This window comes from Gopherus evgoodei, chromosome 10, assembly GCF_007399415.2.
Source record: "Gopherus evgoodei ecotype Sinaloan lineage chromosome 10, rGopEvg1_v1.p, whole genome shotgun sequence".
NCBI classification, from domain to species: Eukaryota; Metazoa; Chordata; order Testudines; family Testudinidae; genus Gopherus; species Gopherus evgoodei.
This window is the reverse complement of record NC_044331.1, coordinates 15,930,954-15,958,757: the sequence shown is the minus strand read 5'-3', so window position 1 is coordinate 15,958,757 and position 27,804 is coordinate 15,930,954. Positions and strand designations below refer to the sequence as shown.

General features: G+C 54.1%; 3 protein-coding genes across 7 annotated transcripts in view; 1 reads left to right on the top strand and 2 right to left on the bottom strand.

The window, feature by feature from the left end:
• Positions 1 to 301: 301 nt before the first annotated feature.
• LOC115658718 (ras-related and estrogen-regulated growth inhibitor-like protein) lies at positions 302 to 4,213 on the bottom strand. The gene is made up of 4 exons (XM_030578093.1): positions 3,960 to 4,213; positions 3,298 to 3,351; positions 2,659 to 2,735; positions 302 to 1,374 (listed from the first exon to the last, which is right to left on the bottom strand). The coding sequence occupies exons 1-4, from the start codon at positions 4,096 to 4,098 to the stop codon at positions 949 to 951; spliced, it is 696 nt and encodes a 231-aa protein (XP_030433953.1). The 5' UTR covers positions 4,099 to 4,213; the 3' UTR covers positions 302 to 948.
• Positions 4,214 to 7,304: 3,091 nt separating this feature from the next.
• KIF7 (kinesin family member 7) lies at positions 7,305 to 24,698 on the top strand. Of its 4 annotated transcripts, none has more exons than XM_030576817.1 (19): positions 7,305 to 7,402; positions 8,215 to 8,610; positions 10,973 to 11,149; positions 12,545 to 12,962; positions 13,830 to 14,364; positions 15,315 to 15,452; positions 15,896 to 16,102; positions 16,493 to 16,659; positions 17,350 to 17,450; positions 18,020 to 18,172; positions 19,354 to 19,556; positions 19,788 to 19,985; positions 20,239 to 20,364; positions 21,040 to 21,216; positions 21,621 to 21,836; positions 22,254 to 22,460; positions 22,924 to 23,122; positions 23,331 to 23,477; positions 23,793 to 24,698. In XM_030576817.1, exons 2-19 carry the CDS (start codon positions 8,283 to 8,285, stop codon positions 24,188 to 24,190), a joined length of 4,095 nt encoding a protein of 1,364 aa, XP_030432677.1. In that variant the 5' UTR covers positions 7,305 to 7,402; positions 8,215 to 8,282; the 3' UTR covers positions 24,191 to 24,698. The 4 variants fall into 4 exon arrangements, with proteins under 4 accessions (XP_030432677.1, XP_030432676.1, XP_030432680.1 ...); XM_030576816.1 differs by having other exon boundaries at positions 10,973 to 11,173; positions 23,793 to 24,697; XM_030576818.1 differs by lacking the exons at positions 7,305 to 7,402; positions 8,215 to 8,610 and adding an exon at positions 10,466 to 10,607 and having other exon boundaries at positions 10,973 to 11,173; positions 23,793 to 24,697.
• Positions 24,699 to 25,611: 913 nt separating this feature from the next.
• The window catches only part of TICRR (TOPBP1 interacting checkpoint and replication regulator), a 42,005-nt gene continuing 39,812 nt past the window's right edge, over positions 25,612 to 27,804 (bottom strand). For both annotated transcript variants that reach the window (XM_030576814.1, XM_030576815.1), the window contains exons 21-22: positions 26,535 to 26,645; positions 25,612 to 26,197 (exon numbers count right to left, since the gene is read on the bottom strand). In XM_030576814.1, coding sequence (XP_030432674.1) covers positions 26,079 to 26,197; positions 26,535 to 26,645 — 230 coding nt within the window. In that variant the 3' untranslated portion in view covers positions 25,612 to 26,078. The remainder of the gene's footprint in view (positions 26,198 to 26,534; positions 26,646 to 27,804) is intronic.

The window sequence follows — 27,804 nt, the reverse complement described above, 5'->3', positions numbered from 1 at the left end:
TGACAACGTTCCCTGAATCCCAAGGGCTTTGGTGTCAGCTGAAGACAAACATCTGAGATGCTGAGAAACACCAAGGGGCAGACACAGACACCACCCTCTGTACGTGGGGACTGTGCCCAGTAGCCACTCCAGAACCACATCAGCATCAGAGAGGCTTACAAGGAGCATTACCCTGTGAAGTGGAAAGAAGGAGGGTCTACAGGTCAGGGAAATAGCTTGGGACTCTGGAGACCAGGGGTCAATTCCCTTATCTACCAGACTGTGTGTGACCTTGGGCAAGTCACTTAATGTATCTGTGCCTCAGTTCCCCCTCTGTAAAATAGGATTAATAACACTGCCCACACCCTCAACCTTATCCCACTCATCTTTAGTGAGAGGAAGTGGCAGCTCCCCACCAAAGGAACTGGGGGAGGTAAGGTACTCCCAGAAGCAGCAGAAAGATGCTCTGGTGTTTTCCAATATTTGGGAGGGGACTTATTTAGAGTGAAGACTAAGAGAGACTGTGAGCTCAGCACAAGGGGGCCCCAATGCTGACTGGAGTCTCTGGATGCTATTGTAATATACATAAAATTCAGACTACCTGGCTGAGGAATCTGCTCCTCAAGGGAAGGGGTGGGAGCCCAGGGGTGGCGCATTTATAGCTAGATTGGACACCATCCTAGTAACTGTGTAATAGGGCCCAACCCCCTGGGGTTGGACAGTATGGACACCTACGTGTTGAATTATAAAGGCCTCAGGTTGCACTGGTATATATGTGAGCAGGGGCAGATTCAGCCATTTTTCTGAGGCTCTCAGGTGTGAGGTTGGGGGAATCCATTTGACTCCCCCAATAGACTACATGGCTCTTTCACAGTCACTGGGGTAGGAGGGGTTAGTCTAGTGAAGGAGGCTGGGCAATCTGGTGTTTCCAGCTGGCAGCACATGGGGAAGTAACACACAGGCTCCAGCTCAGAGTGAGTCCGTCCTCTTCCGAGCAAACACAGCCGACATGCTTTTGACAATGCTGCGGATCCCAGTGCCCTTCTTCAGTGCCAGCTTGGCCTCGCAGATGCGCTCTGCCAGCCCCTGGAAGACCATGAGTGCCCCATGATAGGCCTCAGCTGCAGAGACCTCATAGAACTCGCAGTCCATGGAGAGCGCCAGGAGCCGGCCCTCCTCACTGGAGACTGCCCGCCGATGGTGCAGGTCCCGCTTGTTGCCCACGATGACAATGGGCACCTTCTCCTGGCTTAGAGCCTCCTTGGCTGCCTTAATGACCTGAACTTTGGGCTGCAGCACGTTGAAGCTGGCACGGTCGCAGATGCTGTAGACCAGGACAAAGCCATCTGCCCACTGGACTCGCTTTTCCTTGGCAGAACTCTCATCCACCCGATCCTGGGGAAGGAGAGATGGGACAGGAAGATGGGGTGGAGTTTGATAAATGAGTGAGTCTCTAGGGAGGATGTTAGTGCTGACAAAGGTCACACAATCATCCGGCTGGGCTGGAAACTGAAGCTCCTACATTCCCCTTTGAACAACATACAGGTCAACTGCAGCTGGGTAGTGACCCTGCCAGTCACATCAACCCCATCTGGAAACAGCTGCAAGAGGAGAGAGACTTTGGTTCTGGCCTTGGCCAGCACAGGGCCACAAACTAGACTGGCACTCATAACCCAAAGGTAAAGTTTTTATCACATAACCTCCTACACCCAAACCCAGCCACCTCCAACTCCCAGGAGGGGTGAGGAGGGGCCCTTCCACCAGTTTGGTTCAAGAAGGTTGTGCTTGCACCTAGCAGCACCTTACTGCCCTTCTGTGCAAAGCATCCAGGCTCAAGAGCAGCTGGAGGCTTCTGACTCCATGCTGGCAGAGATGCAGCACACCCCGTCTTTGGACAGGCAGTCACATCCTCCCCAAAGAGAAACACTCGAGTGGGCAGAAGAGAACAGGGAAGGTGAGGGGGAAATGAGAAGAGCAACAACCTCCGAGTAAAGGGAAGGGGAGGAGCGAGACCTGGCAGAGTCCACCAACGCTAGGCAGGGCCGGTGCAAGGATGTTTCACACCCTAGGCGAAACTTCCCCCTTGTACCCTCCCCGAGCCCTGCGGCAGCTCCCTGCCCCCTGCTGCCCTGAGGCGCCCCCCCGGCAGCTCCCCCCTCCCCCCTAATGTGCCCCCCCATGGCAGCTCCCCACCCCCTACTCCTTCCTGAGGTCCCCCCCCAGGGGAGCCATGCAGCAGCTCCCCACCACAGCTCATCTCTGCTCCACCCCCTCCCCGAGCCCTGAGGCAGCTCCCCCACACACACCCCCTGAGGCGCCTCTTCCCCCCCCCCTCCGTGGCAGTTCCCCTCCCTGGCTTAGCGAGCCATGAAGCAGCTCTCCGCCCCAGCAAGCCTGGGAGGCGGGAGAAGTGAAGCGCCCACAGCGGGAGGAGGCCGAGCAGGGGTGAGCTGGGGCGGGGAGTTCCCCCGTGTGCTGGCCCTCCCCCCCGCCTTACTATCTACTGCCCAATAAACAGCTGGTTGGCCCAAAGGTTAGTCATGGTTGGGGAGAGTCGGAAGCAGGGGTTACGGTTTGGCTGATGCTTCAAGTCCACGGTTTGCCTTAGGGTTTTCTTAACTAGGGGAATAGTTTTCCTTGGAGCAAGAATGGGAGACAGCAGCAGCAGAGGCCCCTCACCTGTGAACAAGGGACATCCCATATGTGGACGTGGATCTCTCTACCCTCCATTGCCAGGCTGTGGCTGTAGATGAATTCTGCGAAAAGGCACAAAGATCACTGCATGTATCGATCACAGACAACCAGAGAGCTGTGTCCTCTCAATGACAACCCTGCCACCCACTGCCTCCCTGCTGCACACCCCCTCCCCTCCAGGTGGGAGATCAGCCTCCAGGGTGCAAGGCCCATGGCCTCTGTGGTGTACGTAAGGCACCAGCCACACTTAGCATGTTGGTGTTCAGCCAGAGAGTCTGCCATCCAGTAACCCAACCTGCCGGGGTGTCCATCTCCCTCCTGTCCTTCAGTCAGTGCACTTGCACCTGCGTCCCCACTAGCTGTCCCACGCAGGTCACACTGGAGCCCCTCACACCTCTACAAGAAATGCTTCTAAATGCACAAACTGGTTCCAATGAGTAGATTTAACCCTTAAGCCTGCAGGTAGCAGGCAACAGCCCTGGAGAGGAAAAGAGGGGGCTCAGGAAACAGCCAAATCCCACACAGAGAACCAGTCATGCAAATCAGGACTTTTCCAAATTGATCAATTCACACCCCACAAGGACAAGGGGATGTTAACATGCAAGCCCCCAGCATGGCACTCACCCATGTCTCCATATTCCCCGATGAATCGCCTGGTAAGGAAACGCACTGTCAAGGCTACAAAGAAGAGAACGGGGGGAAAATGACATTTTTTAGTTCCCTTGCAAACCCAAGTGGAGTGATTAATACCCTGAGCCCAGCTCAGCACCAGCCACAGCCTGGTGTGGATAGCCTGCTCTGCAATGGAGCCATCTCTCCATTTCTGTATCCATTAAACTCTCACTGAGCTGTGCGTGAACAGTCTCTATTTCATTTCACACATTGTCCAACCAGCAGGTTACTAAGAAAGGATGAATAGATCAGGAACTCTTCCAAGCCAGCATTTCAATGGACTGCAACCGACTAGGAAGCATTTTCACTTACAGAATATACCCATCATGAAACTCCCTTGTCTCAGAGGATGCGCTCTGCTTTTCCACTTGGAATCACAGCTGTTTGATAGAATAGACCAAACTGGTCCCATCTCAGCTGTCTTTTGGCTATGGCAGGATTGTTCCCTACAACATATTCTCCAAGCTTTGTCCAGTTCGATTTTAAAAGTCCCTACAATCTAGCTCACAGTCATATCCCTTCCCTTGGGGGAGCTTTCCCCAGCTCCAGGGATCTCTCAGCTAGGAAGTTTTCCATGTTCTCCCTGCTCTTCCTTTGGTGATTAAAGTTCTCACCTGATTTCCCCACGTTGTCTGCTCCCATAACTAGCACATTCGCTTCCATTTTCAGTGTGGTGGGATAGGACATCTCCATCAAGGGCTGGTGATCGGGGGTGAAGCTGGCACTTCTGCGCAGAGGGATTCGGAGAACCATTTGTAGATCTCTCTCTCTGCAGAGTCTGTCTGTCTGTCTGTCTGTCTGTCTGCCAGTCCTCTCCACTGTTAGAGGTAGAATGACTTCTGTCTCTTCCTATTCTAGCCCTCACTGAGGGAGTAATCTGCATGGGCCATACCATTCCCAACGGTTGCAGGGGGTGACACACCAAGAGCGACAGACCTAACCATTCATTGTAAGATTCCCAAGATTAAAAAATCCCAACTTTGATACCAATCAAATCATCCTAAAATAAAAACCCCCAACCTGGCCCCGCAGTAACGGAGGGCTGTGGGGATCCTGATGGGGCTAAAGAGTGTCTGACTTCAACAGCTGTTCTCCAAACCATGTCCTATAGTGGATACTCAGCTGAGCAGGCTGCCAGCTCCTTCAGTGCATTAGGCATGTCACTTGGAAGGTCAATCCATCCATGGTACCTCACCCAGCAGGCATCACGGGGCTGCATTCTTCCCACTTTGCTCTTACAGGATGAATTATGGGGTTTCTGATGAGGAAGGCAGGTATGTTCCCGCCCCCTCCCCATAACTCCGCTAAGCCACCTTGATCTTGACCCTGCAGCACCCCCTGCTATTCCAGTGTTCCCTGCCCTCCGCTTTGCTGATACATCTGTTAGACATGGAGCTCCCTACTCCTGTTTCAGTCTGCCACCAACTCCCCCACCCCAAAACACACACTTCATTCCTGACCATAACACTCCCTGACCTAGTCTGTCGCACAAGCAGGGACTTCTAATTGTGTCGTTATGTGCAATGACTGTGATGTGGCCAAACACTCACTAGTTGAGATCACCAGCTCATTCACTTGTGACATGAGCACAATTAACCCAGTTGTCCAGAGCAGTCATTCAGCCTGTGACTCCCACCCATGACCTCTCACCAGGGCCGAGACTGCACCGTATTTTGAATGAAGGATTTGTACTGGCCTGAGCGGACTCCCAGACCCCTGTCAGGGATGGCAACTGAGGTGTCTTGTGCCAATCTCACCCACTTTGACCCTCCTCAGTCCACAAGGCTGCCTTGCCCAGCACTCTCACCACGTCACCCGCCACCCTCCTTGACTTCCTCCACTGGCTCCCGCTCCTCTACTGCACCAATTTTCAAGCTTCTTGCCCCAACCCTTCAGGGCCCTTCACAACTCTGCTCTTCACCGTTGGCATCGCATCAGCTCCTGGCCCCTCTCTCCAAGCCACCCCACCTCCTGAGCAACTGTCTTCACACCACCCCAGCCTGGCACACCCCATCCCCAGGGGAATCATGCAATAAAACCCCTCCTTGCACTGAACTACAAAGACACCACCATGTGAGCCCACCCCATCACTCCTGACAGCCAGAGTGCCTACACCAGATCAGTGTTTGGCATAAGGGCAGTTGGGGAAATGGGGTGGTTGGTTTGGGGGAGCTGATGACCTGGTTGGAATAGGATGGTGGCAGGCTTGGTGGGGATGGCACACATAGGGGGCTGAATGAGTCTGGTAGGGGGATGGCACAACTGTGGGGATGATACCCCTGGTTGGGGAGGTGTGGCAGGAATGGATGGGGGGTTGTGAGGATGCTGGTGGGGGGTGGGAGGCTGGGGGCAGTGATAATCCTGGTTGGGAAGGGGTAGCAGGACTGAGAAGGGTGATGACACTGGTTGGGGTGTGCGGTAGGTCTGGGGAAGCTGATGATAGTGGTTGGGGGTGGTAGGATGGGGGGGAAGGGGCTGATGACCCTGGAGAGGGATGGAAGGGCAAGAAGGGGCAGGCCCCTGGCATGTGATGACCCTGGGGGGTAGCAGGGTGGTGGCTGGGGCTGCTGATGCTGGAGAGGGATGGCGGGGCGGGGCTGAAGACCCAGGCAGGGGGAGGGGTGGCAGGACTGAGGGGTGGGAGATGATGACCCTGGAGAGGGATGACAAGCTGGGGTTGTGGTAGGACTAGGGTGGGAGATGACAACCCTGGAGAGGGATGACAAGTCTGGGGGTGTGTGTGGTAGGACTAGGGGGTGGGAGATGACAACCTGGAGAGGGATGACAAGTCTGGGGGCGGGTGTTGGCAGGACTGGAGGGGTGTAGGATGACAACCCTGGAGAGGGATGACAAGGCTGGGGGGCGTGTATGGCAGGACTGGGAGGTGGGAGATGACGACCCTGGAGAGGGATGGCAGGGCTTGGGCGGTGGGGGGTGGCAGGACTAGGGGTGTGGGAGATGACGACTCTGGAGAGGGATGACAAAGCTGGGGGGCATGTATGGCAGGCCTAGGGGGGTGGGAGATGACCCTGGAGAGGGATGACAAGGCTGGGGAGGGTGTATGGCAGGACTGGGGGGTGGGAGATGACCCTGGAGAGGGATGACAAGGCTGGGGGGGGTGTATGGCAAGACTGGGGGGTGGGAGAGGACCCTGGAGAGGGGTGGCAGGGCTGGGGGGTGGGAGATGATGACCCTGGAGAGGGATAACCAGGCTGGGGGGATGGCAGGGCTGGGGGGTGGGAGATGACCCTGGAGAGGGGTGGCAGGGCTGGGGGGTGGGAGATGATGACCCTGGAGAGGGATGACAGGACAGGGTGGTGGGAGATGACCCTGGAGAGGGATGACAAGGCTAGAGGGGATGGCAGGACGGGGGGGGGGGGAGATGATGATCCTGGAAAAGGATGACAAGGCTGAGGTGGGGGGGGTGGCAGGACTGGGGGGGTGGAGAGTGATGGCAGGACGGGGGGTGGGAGATGATGTCCTGGAGAAGGATGACAAGCTGGGGGGGGGGGTGGCAGGACTGGGGGGTGGGAGATGATGACCCTGGAGAGGGGTGGCAGGGCTGGGGGGTGGGAGATGATGATCCTGGAGAAGGATGACAAGGCTGGGGGGGGGTGGCAGGACTGGGGGGTGGGAGAGGGATGGCAGGACGGGGGGGTGGGAGATGATGATCCTGGAGAAGGATGACAAGGCTGGGGGGGGGGATGGCAGGACGGGGGGGTGGGAGATGATGATCCTGGAGAAGGATGACAAGGCTGGGGGGGGGGATGGCAGGACGGGGGGGTGGGAGATGACCCTGGAGAGGGATGGCAGGGATTGGGGGCCAGCAGGGCGCGGATCCGGTGACGCTGCCAGGGGATCATGTCGATGCCCAGCCGGGAACACTGGCCCTTGCACGGGCCGGGCCGCGCCGCGCTGGCGGAGTTGACGCCCCTCATGGGGGCGGGGCGGGGCGGGACTCGGGACCCCCCAGCCCGGGGCCTGCGCCTGACGCCATCCCCGTGCGCCAGGCCCCTCGGCGGGCCTGGGGCTTGTTACTGTCCGGCCGGCCCGAGGGGTGAGTGCGGGGGCTGCCTGGGCTCAGCGCAGCGGCCCCAGATCGTCCCCGGAGCGGGACTTCCCGGGGGCTCAGCCCGGTATCCCCGTCATGGCCAGCGCCCAGCGAGGGGGGTACAGGCCCAGCATGACCCCCCCCCCCGCCCTGGACTCAGCTGGTGACCCGCTCCTCCCACCCTGCTCTCCCATCGGGGGGGACCCGGCATCCCCCTCCTGTCTCCAGCACTCCCCCCAACCCCCACCCGAAGCCCCGGGGAGATTTAAGGGCCTGTATGGGGGTGGGGATTTGCTAGGGCCTGGGTAGTTATGGAGAGCGCTGCCCTCCTGGTTAGTGGTGGTGCCCAGAGGCCTTGGTAGGTGGCACCAAGAGGCACAGGTTACCCGTTGTGCCCACGTCCCCAGCCTGTCCCCATTTTAATCAGATGAGGGGGGGAAGGGAGTGACCTACATGTCACCAGAGCAGAGTCAAGGTGAAGTGGATGAACTCCAGGTACGGAGGCATGGGGAGCTGGAGGAGATGCACAATGGGGAAATGCAGACTGACTCTGGGGATAAAGTCCTGGCTCTGGGGTGAGCTGGCTGGGGAGAAATGTGTGGGAGCCCCAGAACTAAGGATGTGTGAAACAAGGCTGGAGAAAGCTCTAGTAAATGTACAGTAGGCCCTAGCCCTGCCCTGACACTGGGTAGCTGGATCCTGGAATTTTTCCAGCTCCACTCTGCATCCCTCAATCAGATCACCAGGAACCTTTCTTGATGGTTGCTCAGAGGCAATTCTGGCATGAATCAACATTAACCCAGCTTCTCTCCTTACAGCATGTGGGCAGAGAGATGGTGCCTGCACTTGGCTTGGGGCTCTCCTGACTTTGCTGCGATTGCTGACTATGGGTCTGAAAGCTGAGGCCCAGTCTCGAGCTGAGGAGACTCCCGTCAGAGTAGCTGTGCGCATTCGACCCCTGCTGCCCAAGGAGCTGTTGCATGGACACGAGGCCTGCCTGCACGGGGACCCAGAGACCAATGAGGTGACCCTGGGGCGTAACCGCCATTTCCACTTTGATGCTGTCTTCACTGAATCCTCAAACCAGGAGTCGGTGTATGGCGCCTGCGTGCAGCCGCTGGTCGAGGCCTTCTTTGAAGGCTTCAACGTTACTGTGTTTGCTTATGGCCAGACAGGCTCGGGCAAAACCTACACCATTGGGGAAGCAAGTGTCTGTGAGTATCTGGAGAAGTAGCACATTCCTAGTCTTGTCCCGCCTTTATGCATGTGTAGCAATGGTTCCCTCCCCCACCCACTGCCCAGGGCCTGGCTGTGAGCAGGGCAGACAGGATTTCTTGGGCTAGTTTAGTAATAATAGCATGAAAAGCTGGTGATAGTGCAACCCCAAGGCTGAGAAATGAAGCAGGCAAAAAGTTGAGAAAATTCAAAGGCTCCTCAGCTTGGCCATACTGCTTGTCCTACACCTGTACTCTTTCTGGTGCCCAGTTGATAGTAAGCTTTTATGTTTAGCTGCAAAACTAAACACTGCACATACATAGTATTTTTCTGTGTCTGATGCAATATTCCCATAGGAACCTGATGTAACTTTTGCAAAACTATTCATCCACTGGTTTGAGATCAGTAACTCTGTTTGAGCAGCACATGAAGTATGGTTGCCACTTGGTTATCTTGGGAAGGTCAAGCAAGGAGATTGTTTTGTGATTTTCTAAGGGTGTCTTCACCTTTGACTTTCCTGAGCCTTGCTTCCTTTATTTCTCAGAGCTGTTCTACACTAAAAACTTACATCAGCATAGCTACATATCTTGGAGTGTGAAAAATCCACAGCCCTCAGAGATGCCGACCCAACCCCCAGTATGGACAGTGCTAGGTCAACGGAAGAATTCTTCCATCAATCTAGCTACTGTCTCTCAGGGAGGTTGGATTAACTAGAGCAGGGGTCGGCACCTTTCAGCAGTGGTGTGCAGAGTCTTCATTTATTTACTCTAATTTAAGGTTTTGTGTGCCAGTAATACATTTTAGCATTTTTAGAAGGTCTCTTTCTATAAGTCTATAATATATAACTATTGTTGTATGCAAAGTAAATAAGGTTTTCAAAATGTTTAAGAAGCTTCATTTAAAATTAAATTAAAATGCAGAGCACTCGCGGACTAGTGGCCAGGACCTGAGCAGTGTGAGTGCCACTGAAAATCAGCTTGCATGCCGAAGGCGGCATGTGTGCCATAGGTTGCCTACCCCTGAACTAGAGCGATGGGAGAACCCCTCCTGCTGCTGTAGCAAGTTTCTATGCTGACATGCTACAGCAGTACTGCTATAGCTGTTTAAGTGAAACGTGCCCTAACTCAGCCTTAACAGAAGGAGTTTTGCATTTAATTTCATTGTAGGTTTTTGTTGTTGCAATTTCCTTTTTCCCCTTTTCTTGAGCTTCCGCTGTTCAGTTCCCATCAATGCTTTTATACTGAAGGGTTGGCTGTTTTGGTACCTAAGGCTCCTTAAAATATTTACTGCGCGTGTGCAGAAAGATAGCTGTAAAAATACTGAATTGCTTTTATGTGTTCAAGCTTGGCTTGATTTTTTCCTTTTGCAGTTAGGAGTCTTCATGCCAAGTTTGAGGCTTATAACTTCAGATGGTTTGGTGATATTGGAGACTCCCACCCCCCAAAAAAAATCAATGTAAAACTTAATTTAATTTAAAGAAATTCTCGGCCCAGAAGAACATTCTTTTTTATTGGAGAAAGTTCTGAGTGGTGCTGGATTCAAAGGAAATCACATGTCAGCCTCAGCTATAATGTTTGCAACCTACAGATATTATAATTAACTTTTCTCTCCTTAAGAAAGCACTTTACAACTCCATACATGCAGTACCACCAACGATATGTCTTCACTGCACAGTTAACCTGGGTTCTTCACTACGTTTTAGCCCAACCCCCACAGGACTTTCCACACAGAAAAATCTCTGACCAAGGTTAAACCTGGACTAGTTTACATGGCTGGGGGTGTGGGTTAGAGCCCAGACCTTGCTTTCACTTAGGCTGCATCTTGTCCATTTTGCAGAGAGGATTCAGGCTAAATCACTCGAATGTTGACAATCCTCCAGTGCCTTCCCACAATTCCTCCCAAAAGACAAATTTTACTGCAATTGACACAACTGGCTGGGAAAGAGTCCTAGAACATCTCAGTACAAAGAACTGTGGGATATGCCTCCAGACACAAGGCAAGTGCAGAAACAGTGAGGACATGGGCATAGTTTGGCTGTGGAAATACTCACACCCAGGTTAGATTAACTGTACTGTGAAGACATACCCTAAGATGCACTATGAGGGCAGCAGGAATGCAACAGTGGGTTGAGGGGAATTTTTGACATGGACCCTAGGACCTCCTGAGAAGTGCTCCTTGGGGCCTTTAATATGGACCCTCACTGCTGAGCACATGGGATGGTGTGAGGCTGTTCCCTGTGGCATACTGTCCTTGCAGCATGAGATGTGCTCTGCTTTGTTTGCCCCTTGCTGCACATCACACTAGAGTTGACTCTCTGGGCATCCGCTGCTTCTGGTGATTGTGTCTGTCTCTCCCTGCCAGCTTCCATCAATGAGGATGAGCAGGGCATCATCCCACGTGCCATGGCTGAGACCTTCAAACTCATTGATGAGAATGACCTGATTGACTACACAGTCAGAGTCTCCTACCTGGAGGTGTATAAGGAGGAGTTCCAGGACCTGCTGCAAGTGGAAACAGCCAGCAAGGACATCCAGATCCGTGAGGACGATAAGGGCAATATTGGTACATGTGACTGCTCTTAGACTCTCCTCCTGTGGCCAGGCCTGGATGTGTGTTCCTGCAAAGCAGTGCACCGTGCTTCTGACAAAGGGGCGATTGCCTCCATTACTCTCCCCCAGCCCTTACTATGAAACTTATGACTGGGTGACCATGGCTGGGAGTCAGGTTTTTGGCTACTATAGCATGCAGTTACTGAATACAGGGCATAATATGTGCTCTGACTGGGGGATCCCAGCTTTATGTAAGGACCTTTTTTTCCGAATATGAGTGGAGCAACATCCCTTCCAACATCTTCAGTAACTCAGCTGTGCAGGTCCCCTGGGGTTGGAAATGCATTTCACAGGTGGCCATTTACCGTGGGGGCAAAAGGAAGTCTCCTGGTACCTGAGATCTAACTTGCTGTCCATGCAGCTGACCTTGGCTAACAGGCTCTGCTGAACAGTGCGTGGAGAGCTTTCCTATAGCCCCATCTGCACTGGGCTCTCACCTTTGAACACTAGCCACATGCCCAGTAGTTACCTTATGCACAGAAAGTAATTGTGGCCAAACAAACCCACACTTGCCTTGGGGTGGATTCCCTGTCTTCTAGGAGCAGCTCCGGATTACATATTCTCTTAGGCTAATGGAATATTTGAAGGGCATTTGACATTGCTAGGACAATATTGGATGAGACACCGGCTTTAGTTCAGTGCTGCTCTGCTGTCTGATGTCTCTGATCCTTTCCCTCTGGAATTCCTGGGTTCCAGCAGCACCGTGTGATGGGGATGGCAGCAGTCGGCATGGAAGGGGTCTAAAAGTGACGCCCTCAGGGTGCAGGTCTCCATTTTTAGCAACACTTAAGATTTATGGCCCCCGCCTTTCTCAGGCAGCGTGGGCTCTGAGAAGCTGAGCTGCGGTGTGCTGTGGAGGTCTCCAAAGTGATTGTATGCGATCGGGACCAACATTTCAGTCCTGGGGCTGTTCCCAAGGGTAGCTTAGCAACCTCATTTTTCTGCTTCACTACATCTTTGTTATGCCCATTATTTATTTGGTGAGGCTGGGTGGAAGGGTTTGTCCCCCAAACAAATGAGCCCGCGTTGGTTGCTTAAAATAGATGCCTATGGCTGAATGCGGTGGCGTGGCCCATGATGAATTAGCTGGATGCACAGTCTGGCCCTTTCAAGCAACCCTACAATAACAAACCGGTGTACCCTGCTGACTGGAGGAAAACTCTTTGGGTGGGAAACAGATTTCCCTTTTGGGAGTTACTCTGGGAGAGTCCCAACTGCCCTTCCACTCCTGCCGAACATCCTAGCTGTCTCTTTGTGTGGCTTTCCCTGGCAGTGTATGAGTATCCATGCCAGCACCGTCACTGCCATGTTTGTCTCGTTGCAGTGCTGTATGGGGTGAAGGAAACAGAAGTGGAGGGGCTGGATGAGGTCCTGAGCCTGCTGGAAATGGGCAACACAGTCAAGCACACGGGAGCCACCCACATCAACACACAGTCGAGCCGTTCGCACACCATCTTCACAGTAATCATGGAGCAGCGGCGCGGTGCCGGCCGGCTCACTCAACTCACCCTCCACGACAGGGCCTCAGCCCTGGCCTCCGGCCAAGTCCTGGCTTCCAAATTCCACTTTGTCGATCTAGCGGGCTCAGAGCGGGTGGTGAAGACTGGAAACACAGGGGAGCGCCTGAAGGAGAGTATCCAGATCAACAGTGGCCTACTGGCTCTGGGCAATGTGATCAGTGCCTTGGGAGACCCCCGCAGGAAATGCAGCCACATTCCCTACAGGGATTCCAAAATCACCAGGTACCCCATGGTGCCTGGGCCACCCACATCACTCTGCTCATCTGGCTGGTGCTCTTTTAGCCCCGTAGCAAGGACACCAGCCTTCTTTACTCCTTCCCAGCATGCCGAGGGGTTTGGCTGGGTCTTGGCCACCCTTGCCCAGTCAAGGTTGGTGGCGGCCACAGTTTAATTTGCCGGGTCTCTTGTCCCTGCTGCTCTCGCTTGGAGGCTCTCTGACTGGTTCTGAAGGGGTCCGCTGGCCATCTCTCCAAACAGCCACAGGTATCCAGGCCTGTCAGTCCATCCTGTATGGCTGGAGGGGTCTCTGAGAAGCAGGGAGCCAAGGATAAGCGTGAAAGTCCAGCTTGGTCCAATGCTGCTGCACCGTAAAACCTTAGGCTGGATGGCCTGTGCTGCTGTGGGATATGGAGGCTCCTGTCCGTTCCTGTCTAGCAGTGACTAGCAGATGCTCCCATCAGTTGGCAGTTTGGGGCCTGTGTGAAGGAAGGTGGTCTCAGTCTAGTTCCTAGCCCGGACAGGGTCACATAACCGGCCCTTTTGTTGGCATACCCAGCAGAGGTTATTGGAGTCCCTCTTACCCCCAGAATTGGCTGCTGCACTGGAGGCATTTTCACCAGAGGTCAGCATGAGGGATGCTTGCAGTGCTTCAGGCTGTGCTCTCCCTCTCCCGTAGGAACATACAGGAACTCAGGGCTGTTGTCCTGGCCCCTTTCCCCAGCACTGAGCTAATGGGAAAGTATTTCATACCCCGGGGTTTACCCTATCAGAGGGGTGGTGCTGTGAATACCCTGTCAGCCCCTGGCATGTCTGCTGTAGTGTGGGCTGCTGCCCCTAGCTCAGATCTGATGTCTCCGCTCTTCTCCTTAGGATCCTGAAAGACTCCCTTGGGGGGAATGCCCAGACTGTCATGATCGCCTGTGTCAGCCCTTCCTCCTCTGACTTCGATGAGAGTCTCAACACGCTGAACTATGCCAGCCGAGCTCAGAACATCAAGAACAAGGCCATGGTGAACTGCCGCAGGGAGGCGGAGCATGTGGAGGAGCTGCAGCTTCAAATAAAGAACCTACAGAGGGCGCTGGAGCAGCGGCACCGCTCGGAGACCCGTATCATAAACCGCTCCGACACAGCCAAGCGGTGCCCACAAGAGCACCAGGCCCGCATGCTGGCAGAGTGCGCTCACTACAGGACATGCACGGACGCTGCCTACCAGCTCCTGATGGAACTGCAGGGGGAGGGCAACCTGACCATGGAGCAGATCCTGCGGGTGAAGGAGTGGTTGTGTGCGGTTGAGAGCCAGAGGAGTGAGCTGACCTCTGCCTCTGGACTGGATAGTGGCATTGAGAGCACCTCAGCAGAGGATCGGCACCCCAAGGCACAAGGCTCAAAGTCGCCACGGACTCAGGTATTGGGGTGTCAACCTTGTTTGGGCACTGGGCAGTGAGAAGGTTCGGTACAGTATCAGGCCAGGCTATACAGGCTGTGATGCTTGGTGCTAGAGCAGAGTGCTAGGAAGTACCTGGGGAGGACAGTAAAGGAAAAGCTGCATTGGCAGAGGGAAAGAAGAGATTGAGATGAGGTTGTCTCTGTATTAGGCCCTCATTAGAGCCCATCTGTGGGTGGGCGTAGCCTCCTGGAGTAGAGGGGAGTAGTATAGGCCAATGGTTAGGGCTAGCCTGGGACTTGGGAGACCTAGGTTCAGTTTTGGTTCTCTCTGAATAACTCAGCAGTCCCTGTCCTCCACAGAGGACAAAGTGTTTCTCAGACATCAACTAGGAAAGCTTCCCAGTCCCTCTGAGGTCCCTCCTGCCTGCCTCCCCACTGAATGGCAGCTGCTGTTGGGGTGGAAAGCAGCATCCACACAGGGAGTGTGGCCAAGGAGAAGGCTGGATTCTGCTGGCAGACGGTAGCAAGGCAGAACGGTGGCTGGGTACCAGTGGGATTTTTTTTTAATGTGAAATTAAACTAGCTTCAAATGTCGTTTGGAACATACCTACCTACTCCTCTGGTGGGAAAAGCAGCTGTAGAGCTAGAGAAGATATTTCAATGGGGCGGGAGTGCGTGTGTTGGGGGATGCCCACTGAGCGCATCCTGCAGAGGGAATGGCCTGCACTGCAACTCTTCCCTCCCAGCAGCATCCCCCAGTGCAGCCGGATTTAGTAACGGTCTAAATAACATCTTTCCTCTCGGGCCTGTCACCCCAATCACAGGGGGAGGCGTGAATAAGTCTTTGTGTCTGACTGGTGGGACACCGTACAGCAGACATACCTGTTTGTGCCGCGTGTGGGGCAGGGAGAGGCACACAGTGACGTTTGGGGGGTTAGTGATGCTGTCTCTTCCCTTCCCTGGGGGCAGGTGAGCACAGAGAAAGCATGTGAGGAAGCCAGAGATGAGCACCTGGCCCAGCTGCAGAGACAGGTGGAGCGTCTGGAGGAGGAGAACCGTGACTTCCTAGCTGCCCTGGAGGATGCCATGGAGCAGTACAAACTGCAGGTACTGCTGGCCTCTGCCCAGGCCCAGGGGAATCTCTGACCCAGCCATCCTCTCCCCTTCCTGTTGCTTGCAACCTGCACCTCTCTGTCTTGATGGGCAAACCCTCCCTGTACCCTCCCTTTTCAACCTTCATCACACCTTTATTCCTCAGGGACTGGGTCCAGCTAGGGAGTCTTTAATTTCAAATGCTGCCTGGCCTGTGCTGTAGATTCTCCCTTCTGGAGTGGGATTTTCCTGTTGGGTTTTTAGTGCTCCCTCCTCCCCAAACCCAGCCAAATATTCTTGCCTATCTCATCTCTCCTATTAATCTGCTACCCCTTTTCTGGATGGCACAGACAGCGGGGGTGGGCAATCAGGGAGAGTGCAGCATGTCCTGTTTGTACTGTGCTAGCAGCAGGCCTGAGAGATGCGTGGGGGAAACCCCATATTCTGTTGTTTTTCAGAGTGATAAGTTGCAGGAGCAGCAGGATGCCATCTCGGAGCTACACGTGCGCCTGGAGATGGCGATGTCAAACCTGCAGGTGCCCGAGCTGCTGCAGAACGTTCACCTGGTGGAGCTCGCCCAGAGACCTCACACAGCTCCGCTGGATACCGCGCGGTCCCATGGCCTCAGCCTGGGCCAGTCGAGCAGGAGAGTCCATTGTGGAAAGGTGGGTGTGGAAGTGCTTGCTCTTGGGAAGGGCTGGCTCCCCTGACCGGAGGAGCTGGCCTTTCCCACAGTCAGTCTCTAACTCGGTCCTGGGCATGGGTTTTGTCCTCCCTGCTGTGGAGCCTTTGCTCAGTTTGGGGAAAAACTGGTTTCAGCCAAGTTTGAGCACTTGCACGTTGCATCCCGAGCTCAGACTGCAGGTAAAGCCTTGTGTGCTGCACAGCTGGGAGCAGCTGGCTGGGTCCAGGAACTCACCAGGCCTGCCCACAAAGCCACTGAGCTGCACATTGTCTCCCTTCTTTATAACTCAGTGCCCCCTCCTGAGCCCTGGCCCTTGTGCAGTGTGTCCGTCTTTCCGTGTGTGACCCTTTCCCCGTCCCCTCCCGAGCAGCTCAGCAGCAGCCGATCCCACCTGGGGGAGGACCTGGTGGTGCGTTGCCAAAGCCGTGCCTGCGGGCTGGAGGCCAAAGCCGTGATGCAGATGAGGGAGAGCAGTGAGGACTCTGAGCCATCCTGGGAGGAAGAGGGGGAGCAGAAACGGTCCCTGCACCAGCGCAGGTGAGTGGAGGCTGCACACACGTGAACGTTGGCTAGGGCCGCTCACTGAACGCCATGTCTGCTTCCCCTGATTAAGGACTTGTCCCACTGCCAGCCAGAGACTCCTGCACCAGGAATTGGGCTGGCTCGAAATGAGTCACTTTGGAGCCCTTAGCCAGGTGGGTGCCATGTCCCCTAAGCCCGAGAGGCACTTGTAGAACTACAGAAGCCAAACCGGAAGAGTCAGGAAAAGCACGTGTTTGTAATGGCCGAACAGCAGATTAGCGTCTAACTGCTTGGCGAGGCTGGTGTTAGTGGAGGGCAGAGGTGCTGGCCTGATGGCCCCGGAGACTGAGTCCACCCTGCACAGCACAGGCAGGGGCAGCTCAAGCTTCCTCCTTCTGTATCTTGGCTCTGATTTGGAGGGGCCATTTTTAGAGTTGAGCTCCATCTCTGGGGCCATCCAGCCCTTTGTCAGCTGCTGGCTTGGAGGATGTGAACACCTGTCCAGTGGGAAATGGACTGAGCTGGATTTGAGTCCGCTGCTTCCTTCCTGATCCCAGCCCTCTGGAACCCATTCCCATGGAGCACAGGGGCAGCCTCGTCCCTCTCTGTTGGGCTAGTGCCACATGGCAGGCTTGGAGCAGGTTCCTTCTTCCCTCAGCTGTAGCTGAGCTTGCACCCAGCTAAACTGATCTGCTGCTATTCTAGAAATGGGATCCGAAGCTGGAGCAAGAAGGACATTTCCGGCAAGGGATGTGAGGAGCAGAGCCCATTGCCCATGCAAGAGGAGCCCCCGGAGCTGCCCAAAGGTAAGTGGAGACTGTATCCTGGGGAGGAATCTTCTGAAGGCTGGTGATGCCCTCAGCCCCTGTTGTCTGGGCCCCTCACTGCTGCCATGTGCTCTGCTCTGGAAAAAAAGGGTGGTGCAGGGGCATCCATATGGCCCAACCTAGGCCAGAGGCTGAGGGCTACCATGACTAGTGCAGAACGGAGCAGATGGTGGCTCAGCCACATGGGAGGTTAGCTCAGTGTTTTGAGCATTGGCCTGCTAAACTTAGGATTGTGAGTTCAATCCTTGAGGGGGCCATTTAGGGGTCTGGGGCAAAAAAAAAATAGTTGGGGATTGGTCCTGCTTTGAGCAGGGGGTTGGAATAGATAACCCCCTGAGGTCCCTTCCAACCCTGATATTCTATGATTCTATGCTGGGATCTGTAGTCTTTGAGGGCTGTAGCGGTGTCTTAAAGATGAGGGCAACAATGGACAGCGTTCCGCCAGATCTGGGCCATAGCATTATTGGCTTGATGTCCCCTCGCCACCTTGCTTTTGGGACAGCAGCTTCCTGGGCAAGGTCCTGAAGCAGGCTCGCTCTATGTTGCAGAGGCCTGCAGGAGGAGGGAGCTGGCTGGTCCCAGGGAAGACCTTTCAGGGAAGGACTCAGAGCGGCGGCTGGTGCAGGCCCAGCAGAAGATCCGGGAGCTTGCAATAAACATTCGCATGAAGGAGGAGTTCATCGCAGAGCTCCTCCAAACAGGTGCAGAGCTGCTGGTGTGGTGATGTTCCTGCCAGGGAGGCTTGAGGGCTCTTGGGATTACACCTATGGGAGGAGGTGCTGAATCTCTGCCTGTCTTCTCTCCTGGAGGGACATTGTTCCCTCTGCTCCTCCAGCTCTGTTTCCCTCCCTGTGCGCCTTCTCCATTAGGCCAGGTTCGCAGTGCGCTGAGTGACCTTCCCTGCCATACGTGTTACCATGCGCATAGCCCGACTTCCTGGATCAGGGCCAGCTCCGGGCACCAGCAAAGGAAGCAGGCGCTTGGGGCGGCCAACGGAAAGGGGCGGCATGTCTGGGTCTTTGGCCGCAATTCGGCAGCGGGTCCCTCACTCCCGCTTGGAGGGAAGGACCCGCCGCCAAATTGCTGCTGAAGAATGAAGCAGCACAGTAGAGCTGCCGCCGAAGTGCCACCTATCACGGCTTTATTCTATTTATTTATTTTTCTTAGCTTTGCCGTTTGGGGGAGCAAAAAAGCTGGAGCTGGCCCTGCCTGCATCGTGTGGGGTTTGCTCTTACTGTTAGCAAGGGGGGAAGTGGGCCCTGTGCCCAGCTGCTTGCCTGGCCTCAGCAAATACTGACTGAACCCTTGCATGCAGTATAAGACATTCCCCCCTCAGCCATCTTGCTCCCCCTCTGTCCACGCTAGTGCTGCTTCTGCCACCACCTACTGGCTAAGATCCTTCCTCTTGGCTTCTCCTCCTGCTCCCTCAGGGCCTCTCATTGGAGGATTTGAGGTAAGGAAGGGTGCTGACTGGAAGAAGGGGAGGAGTCACAGGATCCAGCCCCATCTACTCTGACCAGCTGTCACAAAAGCTAGAGCAGGGATTGCTGGAGATCAGACCAGCAGGGCTGGTGGCGTATGTGGTATGCTGCAGGGGGGCTTCCTGCAGGATGAGCCAAGAGAAGGGTGGGAAATCTGATCCCCAGGAAAGGGACGTGACTCCTTGTCTGTGCACCTGTGCAACAGGCCTGGGTGCCCTGCGGAGGCTATTCTAGCACAGCCCAGTGTCCCAAGGCAATAACTGCTGCTCCTGATGGGCTGGCGAATGCCTGAAGCTGCCAGGTCCATACAGGCTCTTGGTGTTGCTGTGCCGCCTGGAAGGGAGCGGGGACGGGAATGGGCAGAGCAGTTGGTGACAGTGTGGATTCCCTGGTGGTTTCAGGCAAGGATGCCCAGGCCATGAACAGACAGTACTGCCAGAAGATCTTTGAACTGGAGCAGGAGGCAGAGCAGGTGCGAGTGGAGCTGAGCAGTGGCCAGAAGCAGCTGCAGGAACTGGAGGGGAAGGAGCCCCAGGACGCTGGAGAGAAATGCAAACTGCAGGAATATCGCACGAGGGTTGCAGCAGCCCAGAGCAAGGCACGGGTCAGTGTGAGCGCGGGGTTCTCGGCTCTCTGCCCCAGCTGGGAAGAGTTGAAGCACTTGCAGGCTGAGCACAGCTTGCTTGTCCCTGGGCTGTGGCTCCTATGTCGGAGGGGTTGTCGAAGGAGTAGGGTTGGGGGCTTTCTCTCTCTCTAAAGGCTGTCGGGTTCTCCGAAGGGCAGGGTGGTATCCGATTTCCTGGCCTCCAGTCTAAGGGCAGCCGTCCTGTGGCAGGTGCTGCGAGAGAAGAAGCAAGTGACGGAGAGGCTGGTGTCGCTGTCTGCCCAGAGCCAGAAGCGGGTGCGGGAGTTGGAAAGGAACGTCCAGCTGATGCGGCGGCAGCAGGGGCAGCTGCAGAGACGCTTGCGTGAGGAGACGGAGCAGAAACGCCGCCTGGAGACGGAGATGCACAAGCGGCAGCACCAAGTCAAGGTAAGAGCTCGACCCCTGGGTGCCAGCCAAGGGCAGAGGGTAGCGCTGGTGTGTGTCCGTGTGTCCTCACCAGCAGCAGATTGCAGAGGGGAGCCCGTTACTGCATTTTCTGGAGTAACAGCGTGGCCCAATGAGTTAAGTCTGAGGCTGTGAGGGCTCCAGCCCCATCTCTCAGTCTGAGCTCCTGGGCTCGGGATCAACCTGTTGTCCCCCTACTTCACCCCCAAACTGATGGCTGCTCCCTGCTGTGCAGGAGCTGGAACTGAAGCACGAGCAGCATCAGAAGATCCTGCGCATCAAGACGGAGGAAATTGCAGCTTTCCAGAGGAAAAGGAGGAGCGGCAGCAATGGCTCTGTGATCAGTCTGGAACAGCAGCGGGTACGTAGCAGTGACCCACCTGTTCAAATGGGGTGGGCACTTAGGGGAGTCCTGCACCAGATTGGTAATGTCAGCAAAGGTGTCTGGCCCCCATGCCTTGATTGGCAGCTGTCCTTAGAATCACCCCCCAGGAAGGACAGACTGAGCTTGACCCACATCCCCTAACACTCACTGTTCCTCCTTCCCCATGGGGCAAAGCTCACATGCAGCCTCTGCTCTAGGCCCCACATATTCCTGGGACCTGAAGTGCACTGACCTGTCCTAGCCAGGACCCTCCTGAGCCCCAGTAATCCCAAATGGCTGGGGCATGGAGCAGCTGTGGTAAAGCCTTGTCTGTCAGACAGATGACAGGAGCTTAGAACATTAACTTGTTACTCAGGAAACCTGGGTTCTATTCTCTATTCTGCCAGACTTCCTGTGTGCCCTTGGGCAAGTCACTTAGCCTCTGTGTGCCTCAGTTCCTCCTCTGTACACTGGGGTTAAGAGCACTGCCCTAGCTCAGAGGGGTGTGTGAGGATAAATCCATTAAGGGGTGAAGGATTCAGATCTGCAGTGATGGGGCCAGAGGAGTAGCTAGTAGAAGCTTCTGTCTCCCTCCCCTGCCCACCCCAGACCTAACCTCCCTCCTGTCAGTGACCACATCCTTCTCTCATCCTCTCCCTCTCTCTCCATCAGAAAATTGAGGAGCAGAAGAAGTGGCTTGACCTGGAAATGGACAAAGTCCTTGAGCAGCGTCGCGCCCTGGATGAGCTGGAGGACGAGCTGAGGAAACGGGAAGCCATAGTGGCCAAAAAGGAAGCGCTGCTGCAGGAGAAGAATGGCCTGGAGAACAAGAGACGCCGTTCCAGCCAGGTGGGATGCTGGAGGTCCCTCAGACACAGCTGCGCCTGCTGGGGAATGGGGAGCAGGAGAGTGCTTGCCCTACGCTTGCAGGAGTGAGGTGCCTTGGTGGGGCTGGGGCTAGGACCCCCAGGTCGGGGCTGTGGTCTGGACTGAGGCAGCATCAGCAGAGTTTAGGGTAGAGAATAGTGCCCACACTCTGTGACTTCTGCTGACTCTGCCTTTTCCTGACCTTTAACCTGAGCTCATTGGCCTCTCCATTAAACTCCTGCCTTGGAATCTCTTCTCACAGTGGCTTGGGAGGTGGTTTGGGTTAATTGCCCTCAGCTTGCATGGATGTCGTGGAGGGCAGTTGCGGGGCTGGGTTTCCCTTGGGGAGATGCTCAGGTGAGGTCTTGTTCCTTCTTCTGCTCCAGGCCTTGACGGACGACATCGTGCGGGTGTCCAGCCGCCTGGAACTCCTGGAAAAGGAGCTGACGGAGAAAAACGGGCAGCTCCGTCATGGCAGCGCCCATGATCAGCAGCAGATCCGGCAGGAGATCAACAGCTTGCGCCAGGAGAAGGACCAGCTGCTCAAACAAAGGCTGGAGATAGACAACAAGCTACGCCAGGGCACCCTGCTATCCCCAGAGGTAACCAGCTGCCTTTTGGGCCCACCCCCCAGCTTGTGTAGATAGTGAGAGGGTGTCTAGCAAAGGGCTGTGCGCCGAGCCTCAGAGCTACGTTGGGCACATAGAAGAAGACTGTGATGGGCTTGATTTTTGCACATCAGTCGCTCCAAATCTAGCAGTCGTCACCTTGGAAGAGGCCTGAGGCTGGACAGAGCTGTGAGGGGAGGCCCGCATCTGTAGTAAGGGGCATTGGCAGAGCTCTGTGTGTGTTGGCTACGAGTGGAATAAGAGGGGAGGCTCAAGAGTGAGGGGCCCTGGCAGGGCTGAAGCCCATGTGTAGCTTGCAGATCACCAACCTGACTGCTCTGGGTGGGTTCCGCTCCCCCTCATTCTAACCCAGGAGTAACTGCAGCTCCCTTCCTCCTCCCCGGGCGGCAGGAAGAGCGGATCCTGTTCCAGCTGGACGAGGCTATTGAGGCTCTGGATGCTGCGATCGAGTACAAGAACGAGTCAATCACATGCAGGCAGCGGGTCCTGCGGGCCTCGGCCAGCCTGCTCTCCCAGTGCGAGATGAACCTCATGGCAAAGCTCAGCTACCTCTCCTCCTCTGAGACCCGAGCTCTGCTCTGCAAGTACTTCGATAAGGTAGAATCCAGATCAGAGGGCTAGGGCAGGGCACCTCTCAGTTTGGGATCATGGTGTCTAATCAAATGGTATTTCCCTCCTGCACTCTGCTGTACCTTTGCCCAGGAGTCCTGGTCCTTTGCTGGCTTTCTACTGTGAGGAGGGCAGCCCCCTTCTATTCCTTTTGTAGTCCGGTTTCCCTATGACACAAAAGCCCCCAGTGTTGCAAACTCTGTTTGGGGCAGAAGTGCTGGGTACCACAGCTGGGCTCTGGTCTAGCTGGCCACCTGACATTGCTGTCAGCTGCTGCATGGCTCCCCCTGGTGGCAGTGAGGCAGCTGTGGCCCTTTGGAAGTGGTGGGCTCTATTGAAGACCAAGCCCTTTTTGCTCCTTAGCAAGAAACTAACTTGATCAGTGGGGAAGAGTGAAGCTTCCAGGCTTCAGTAGGGTTTGACATGTGGCCTGCCCTTGGGCCCGGGGCAGGTGGTGACCCTGCGAGAGGATCAGCACAGGCAGCACATTGCTTTCTCTGAGCTGGAAATGCAGCTGGAGGAGCAGCAGCAGCTGGTGTACTGGCTGGAGGTGGCTGTGGAGCGCCAGCGCCTGGAGATGGACCGGCAGCTCACCCTGCAACAGAAGGAGCACGAGCAGAACATCCAGTTCCTGCTCCAGCAGAGCCAAGGTAACGCCCTTGTCTCCCTATACCCATGGAGATGAACCCTGTTCTTCCCTCAAGCCAAGTGGACTCATTGATACCCCTACCCTAGTTAACCCTTCCATGATGGAGTTCTGTGGCCCAGTGGCTCCTCCGCTTCATGGACCCTTTGCAGGGCAACTGCAGCGCAGTTGCCAAGCCCCATAGGCTGTAATAACTCTCCTTCTCTTTGTAGAGCACATGGGGGAGGGGCTGGCCAGTAGCAAGCTACAGTTTGAGGGAAGAATCCAAGTGCTGGAAAAAGAATTGAGCCGCTACATGTGGGCAAACCAAGTGCTGAACCAGAGGCTGAGTAATCTGAGCCACCCAGGCCAGAGCAAAGGTGAGGAAACCCCTGGTCCCTGCTGGTCGGGGTAGGGAGTGCAGCTTGAGCTTTACCCCCCAGACATGCTTTCATTTGCCTGCATGTGACCAAACTCCCATTCCTGTAGCAGCAAGAGTTTGAGGGGCAGGGCAGAGCCTATGCCGGGGCAGTTGCCTCTGGACTGTTATCCATGCCCACTCTTTCAGTGCAGAGAGGAGGATGCCCGTCAGCAATCTCTTGCTGTAGTGGCACGCACTTGAGTTTCCCTGACTTATCTAAGGGTCAGCAGTGACTCTCCTGAGAACTACTTCTCTAACCACCTGTCTTCTCCAGGAGTGGAGAGAGGCATGCTCGGAGCTGGGGACAGACCACCTGCTGTACCTGGGACCTGTGAAGAATCGGCCACTGGTATTGTGGAACAGCAGGTGCAGCTGGCTGCCACTGAAGGAAGCCATAAGTGCGGGGATGAGAATAAGGACTTGGTGCATGCACCTTTACCAGCCACATGGAGGCGCTCTTCGCTGCCCAGTGACAACCCCTTGGGCCCAGAGGGGATGCAGCAGCGGGAGGCAGAGTACCTGCTGAGACTGGGGCAGCCCCATGACATGGCCCTGCCATGGAACCTGGCTCCTCTGCCCAAACCCTGGAGGGAGCTGCGCAGAGCCAGCCTCAATGTTGCTCCAGTGCCCTCCAATCCAGGAATGATTGATGTCAGGAGAAACCCAGTCTAGACTCAAGCTTTGAGCACTAACTGTGCCCAGCACTGGAAGAAGGAAGCACTGCCATGTGCAGCTAGTAAATACCTTCCTGCTCTGCCTAGGCAGCTTGACTACAGACATACTGCATTTCATTGAGAACTGGGGTGGCAGTTAGGACATTTTCACAAGGAAAAATTGCTAATGGGAGGTGTAGTCAGCTCCACTTTGGTGTCTCCAGCCCAGTAGTGTTAGCTGGGCAGTCCTCCCTACCCCCCATCCACAGCAGCTTCCCATGGCAGAGCTCTGGTTGGGGCCTCTACCACTATGGACTTATGTTTACAGTTCTGGAGCCTGCCTGCTCCTAGGTGGAATTTATCCTGCTGGTGTCGCCCCAAGAGAAAGCCTCTATTGGCTGCAGCAGGGGGAGCTGCTTTCTGACACTAGCACCAAGTGTGGGGGATTTGTAAATATCTTTGTAGTAACTTTTTTTACATTTCTGCTGTAACTTACTTTCTAATAAAGCAGAGTGAGTTTTATTAAATCATGTGTCATGCAGTCTCCTACACTCACTTAACCCCTGAGGATGAGGTACTGGCTTGGGAACATGGAGCCTCTCAAACAGTTACAGGGTAGGGTAGTTCTTCTGTGTGCGAGGTCTTAGCCATGACCAGACTTAACCTTTTTTTCCCTATATTGCTGTTTGGTAGCAGCATGTTAAAACATAGCTCCAAGGCTGCTGGATGTTCATTTCAGAGGCTGGGTTAGGACAGTCTGGGCTTCACAGCTGTTTCTTTCCTTAAGCTTTTAACTCACTTAATTTTTCTCCTTCTGTACGGAATAGCCTCCAGCAGAGGAGCATCCATTGCATTCTGCCTCAGGAATAGTTGCTACAAAAGCCCTACTTATACACATTCCAGAGGGAGGTGCAGGCATCTCCAAGCAGTCATGTGACTGGCCATTAATAGCATGTGCTAAGTGCCCTCTGATTTTCCTTACCCAGGGGAAACTGAAATGAGAAGCAGGGAGGCTGAAGCTTGGAAGGCTATGGAAATGCACTTCATCCTCCCCCAAACAAAACAATGAGATTTTACAGGAGAGAGAAGTTACACGTGAGTACAATCCACATAGCACTTAGCAACCTTGCTTTTCAGCATGCGGAGATTTATGCACCCTGTCAGTTAGTAGAAAGAAGTAGCATGGTCTGAACTGTAATCTCAGGTGTTCCCCTGAAGTATCCCTCTCAAAGGGATAGTTGCTCAGAGAATACAGCTGTTGTAAATTTGGGAGAGGAGAAAGCTCTCAGACTAGAGTCACGGTGAGGAAGTGCATGTGACATAAGAGCAATACACAGTATATTCCCCCCCATGCTGCTCAGGCTTAGAGGACTTCACTAGCTCCTCCAACAGCCCTTCAAGCTCCCAGAGCCAGGTCCACAATTCCTAACAGCACAAAGCAGCAGTTCAGATAAGTTTATTTTTACAAAAGGACGCTAAAATAGTGACCACTCTCTTCACCTGGTCAGACTGAATCTGTGGCACACAAACCCCAGCAGGGGAACACCCATAAGACAGAACCAGGATTAAAATAGATGGAGATACATCTCAAGGGAGTTAAACTTTCTAGTGAACTTAAGTGGCCCTCCCTATTCCCACTGCCTCTTTCCCAGCCCAATGGAAGAAGGAGTTTGTAGAGCTGATTCAAACACTTGATTCCTCATTAAACCCCACAGTTGGGGAGATGGGGATTCCCACACACTGGCTACAGACAACTCCTAATAGCAATGAGCCCCCCATTTGTTCAAAAAAATAAAAAAAAATAAAAAAAAGCAAGCTCGCTCTCTCAGGGACAGCAGCATGTACTACACAGTGGGCGAGATAGAGTACTTGACTAGCGATACACAGGCTTTCTCTGGCTGCAGAGTTCAGCTGAGTAGCTTCTTCCGTGAATAAGTCCTGCTAAGGGGCCGCCTCCGGGAGCCTGTGTTGGAGAACGGAGACACTTCTTGGTCTGTAATGCTGTGAAAGACGTCCAACTCATCTTCTGGAGAGGGCAGAAAGGGTTAGTGAAATTCTACCCTTTCAGGTTTACAGCTCAGCACCCGTCTCAGGAAACCCAGTACCAGTAAACTCTATTTCCCTTTAAGTCATTTTAGCCCCAAGCTACTTCCCTGCCATCCCAAGCAAATGTAGCTCAGTTATACCTTTGTGTTCTAAGGCTAAACTTCTTGGCAACAGGAGCCTGCTGGGCACAGACACAGCAAATCCTCCAGCCTTTCCCCACACCCTGTGCTCTTTCCACCTCACTTAACCACAGGCAGGTCACAGGTCTACAATCTATTTGAGTGCAAGGCTTTATGAAATGACAGGTAACCAGTTACCTTTGGCGCCCTTCTTCCGAGACGGTGTGTGTCCCTGGTAGAGCAGCGGGGACTGGGTCAGTGCTCGAAGACCACTAGCAGAGAGAGAGCCCTTCACTGGTGGAGTTGAACCTGGAAAAGCACAAAGATGTGAAACTGCAGCATTCCCACCAAGTCCTGCCCTCTGGGAAGAATCCAGGGGCCCTGATTACTGCAGCACACTGGTGTGGCACAATGGAAATTTTCAAGTCAAGGCAGAGTAAAAGCCAGCTCTTGACTATGTCTTCAACAACTGCTGTTCTCAGGTTGTCAGGGGAAGTGGAGAAGTTTAGGAAGGAGCAGGAGCCAATTTGGGATAGACACATGCGAATGATTTTACTAAAGTGATTAGCAGAGACTATAACCACCATCATAATGGGTCAGACCAATAACTCATCTAATCCAGTATCCTGTCTTCTGTCAGGCCTGTGCCAGATGCTTCAGAGGGATTGAACAGAACAGGGCAATTATCAAATGATCTATCCCCATCATCCAGTCCCAGCTTCTGGTAGTTAGAGGTTTAGGGACACCCAGAGCATGCGGTTATGTCCCTGACCATCTTGGCTAATGGCCAATGATGGACCTTCACTCCATGGACTTATCTATTTTTCTTTTGAACCCAGTTATAGTTTTGGCTTTCACAATATCCCTGCCAACGAGTTCCACAGGAGCTCTGTGCCTTGTGTGAAAAAGTACTTCCTTATGTTTGTTTTAAAACTGCTGCCTATTAATTTTCTTATGTGAAGAAGTAAGCAACAATTCCCTTTTCCCTTAAGCACTAACTAAGCTTTTGAGGTAACAGAATACCCAGGAAGAATGATCAGCTTGTAACTTTTAGTGCTTATTGTTTCAGGCTGTCTGCAGACTCAAGACACTGCATCAGTTACACTAGCATCACAGTTAAGGGGCTCTTTGCAACCATAAGGAATAGAAACAATTCTTAAAAAAAAAAAAGTCTTAAGTTGTAGAACAAGGGATGGATTCCAAGGACATGAAATCCATGGGGCCTTGCTTACAATACTGAGTGACTGCCAACCCCTGTAATAAAATTAGTTGTAATTTCCAAATCTGTTGCTGACTTGGTGTTACCACAGGCAAGGACATGTGCATATAACTGCACATCTTATTTGAGAGTGCAGCTGCCATGACTGCATCTAAAAATAAGAAACTGAGTGCCCAGGGCCAGTTGTCGACATGGCCATCTGCACACAGTTGTGATACTTGCATGTACAATTAATACGTTCTTGCATGT

Coding starts and splice junctions, on each gene's coding strand:
- LOC115658718 (XM_030578093.1), bottom strand. CDS start 4,098: ATGGTTCTCCGAATCCCTCTGCGCAGAAGTGCCAGCTTCACCCCCGAT. Junction 3,352..3,959: donor AGACAACGTGGGGAAATCAG/GTGAGAACTTTA, acceptor TCTTCTTTGTAG/CCTTGACAGTGCGTTTCCTT. Junction 1,375..2,658: donor GGGATGTCCCTTGTTCACAG/GTGAGGGGCCTC, acceptor CTCCTTCCCCAG/GATCGGGTGGATGAGAGTTC.
- KIF7 (XM_030576816.1), top strand. CDS start 8,283: ATGGGTCTGAAAGCTGAGGCCCAGTCTCGAGCTGAGGAGACTCCCGTC. Junction 11,174..12,544: donor GGACGATAAGGGCAATATTG/GTACATGTGACT, acceptor GTCTCGTTGCAG/TGCTGTATGGGGTGAAGGAA. Junction 16,660..17,349: donor CGGTCCCTGCACCAGCGCAG/GTGAGTGGAGGC, acceptor CTGCTATTCTAG/AAATGGGATCCGAAGCTGGA.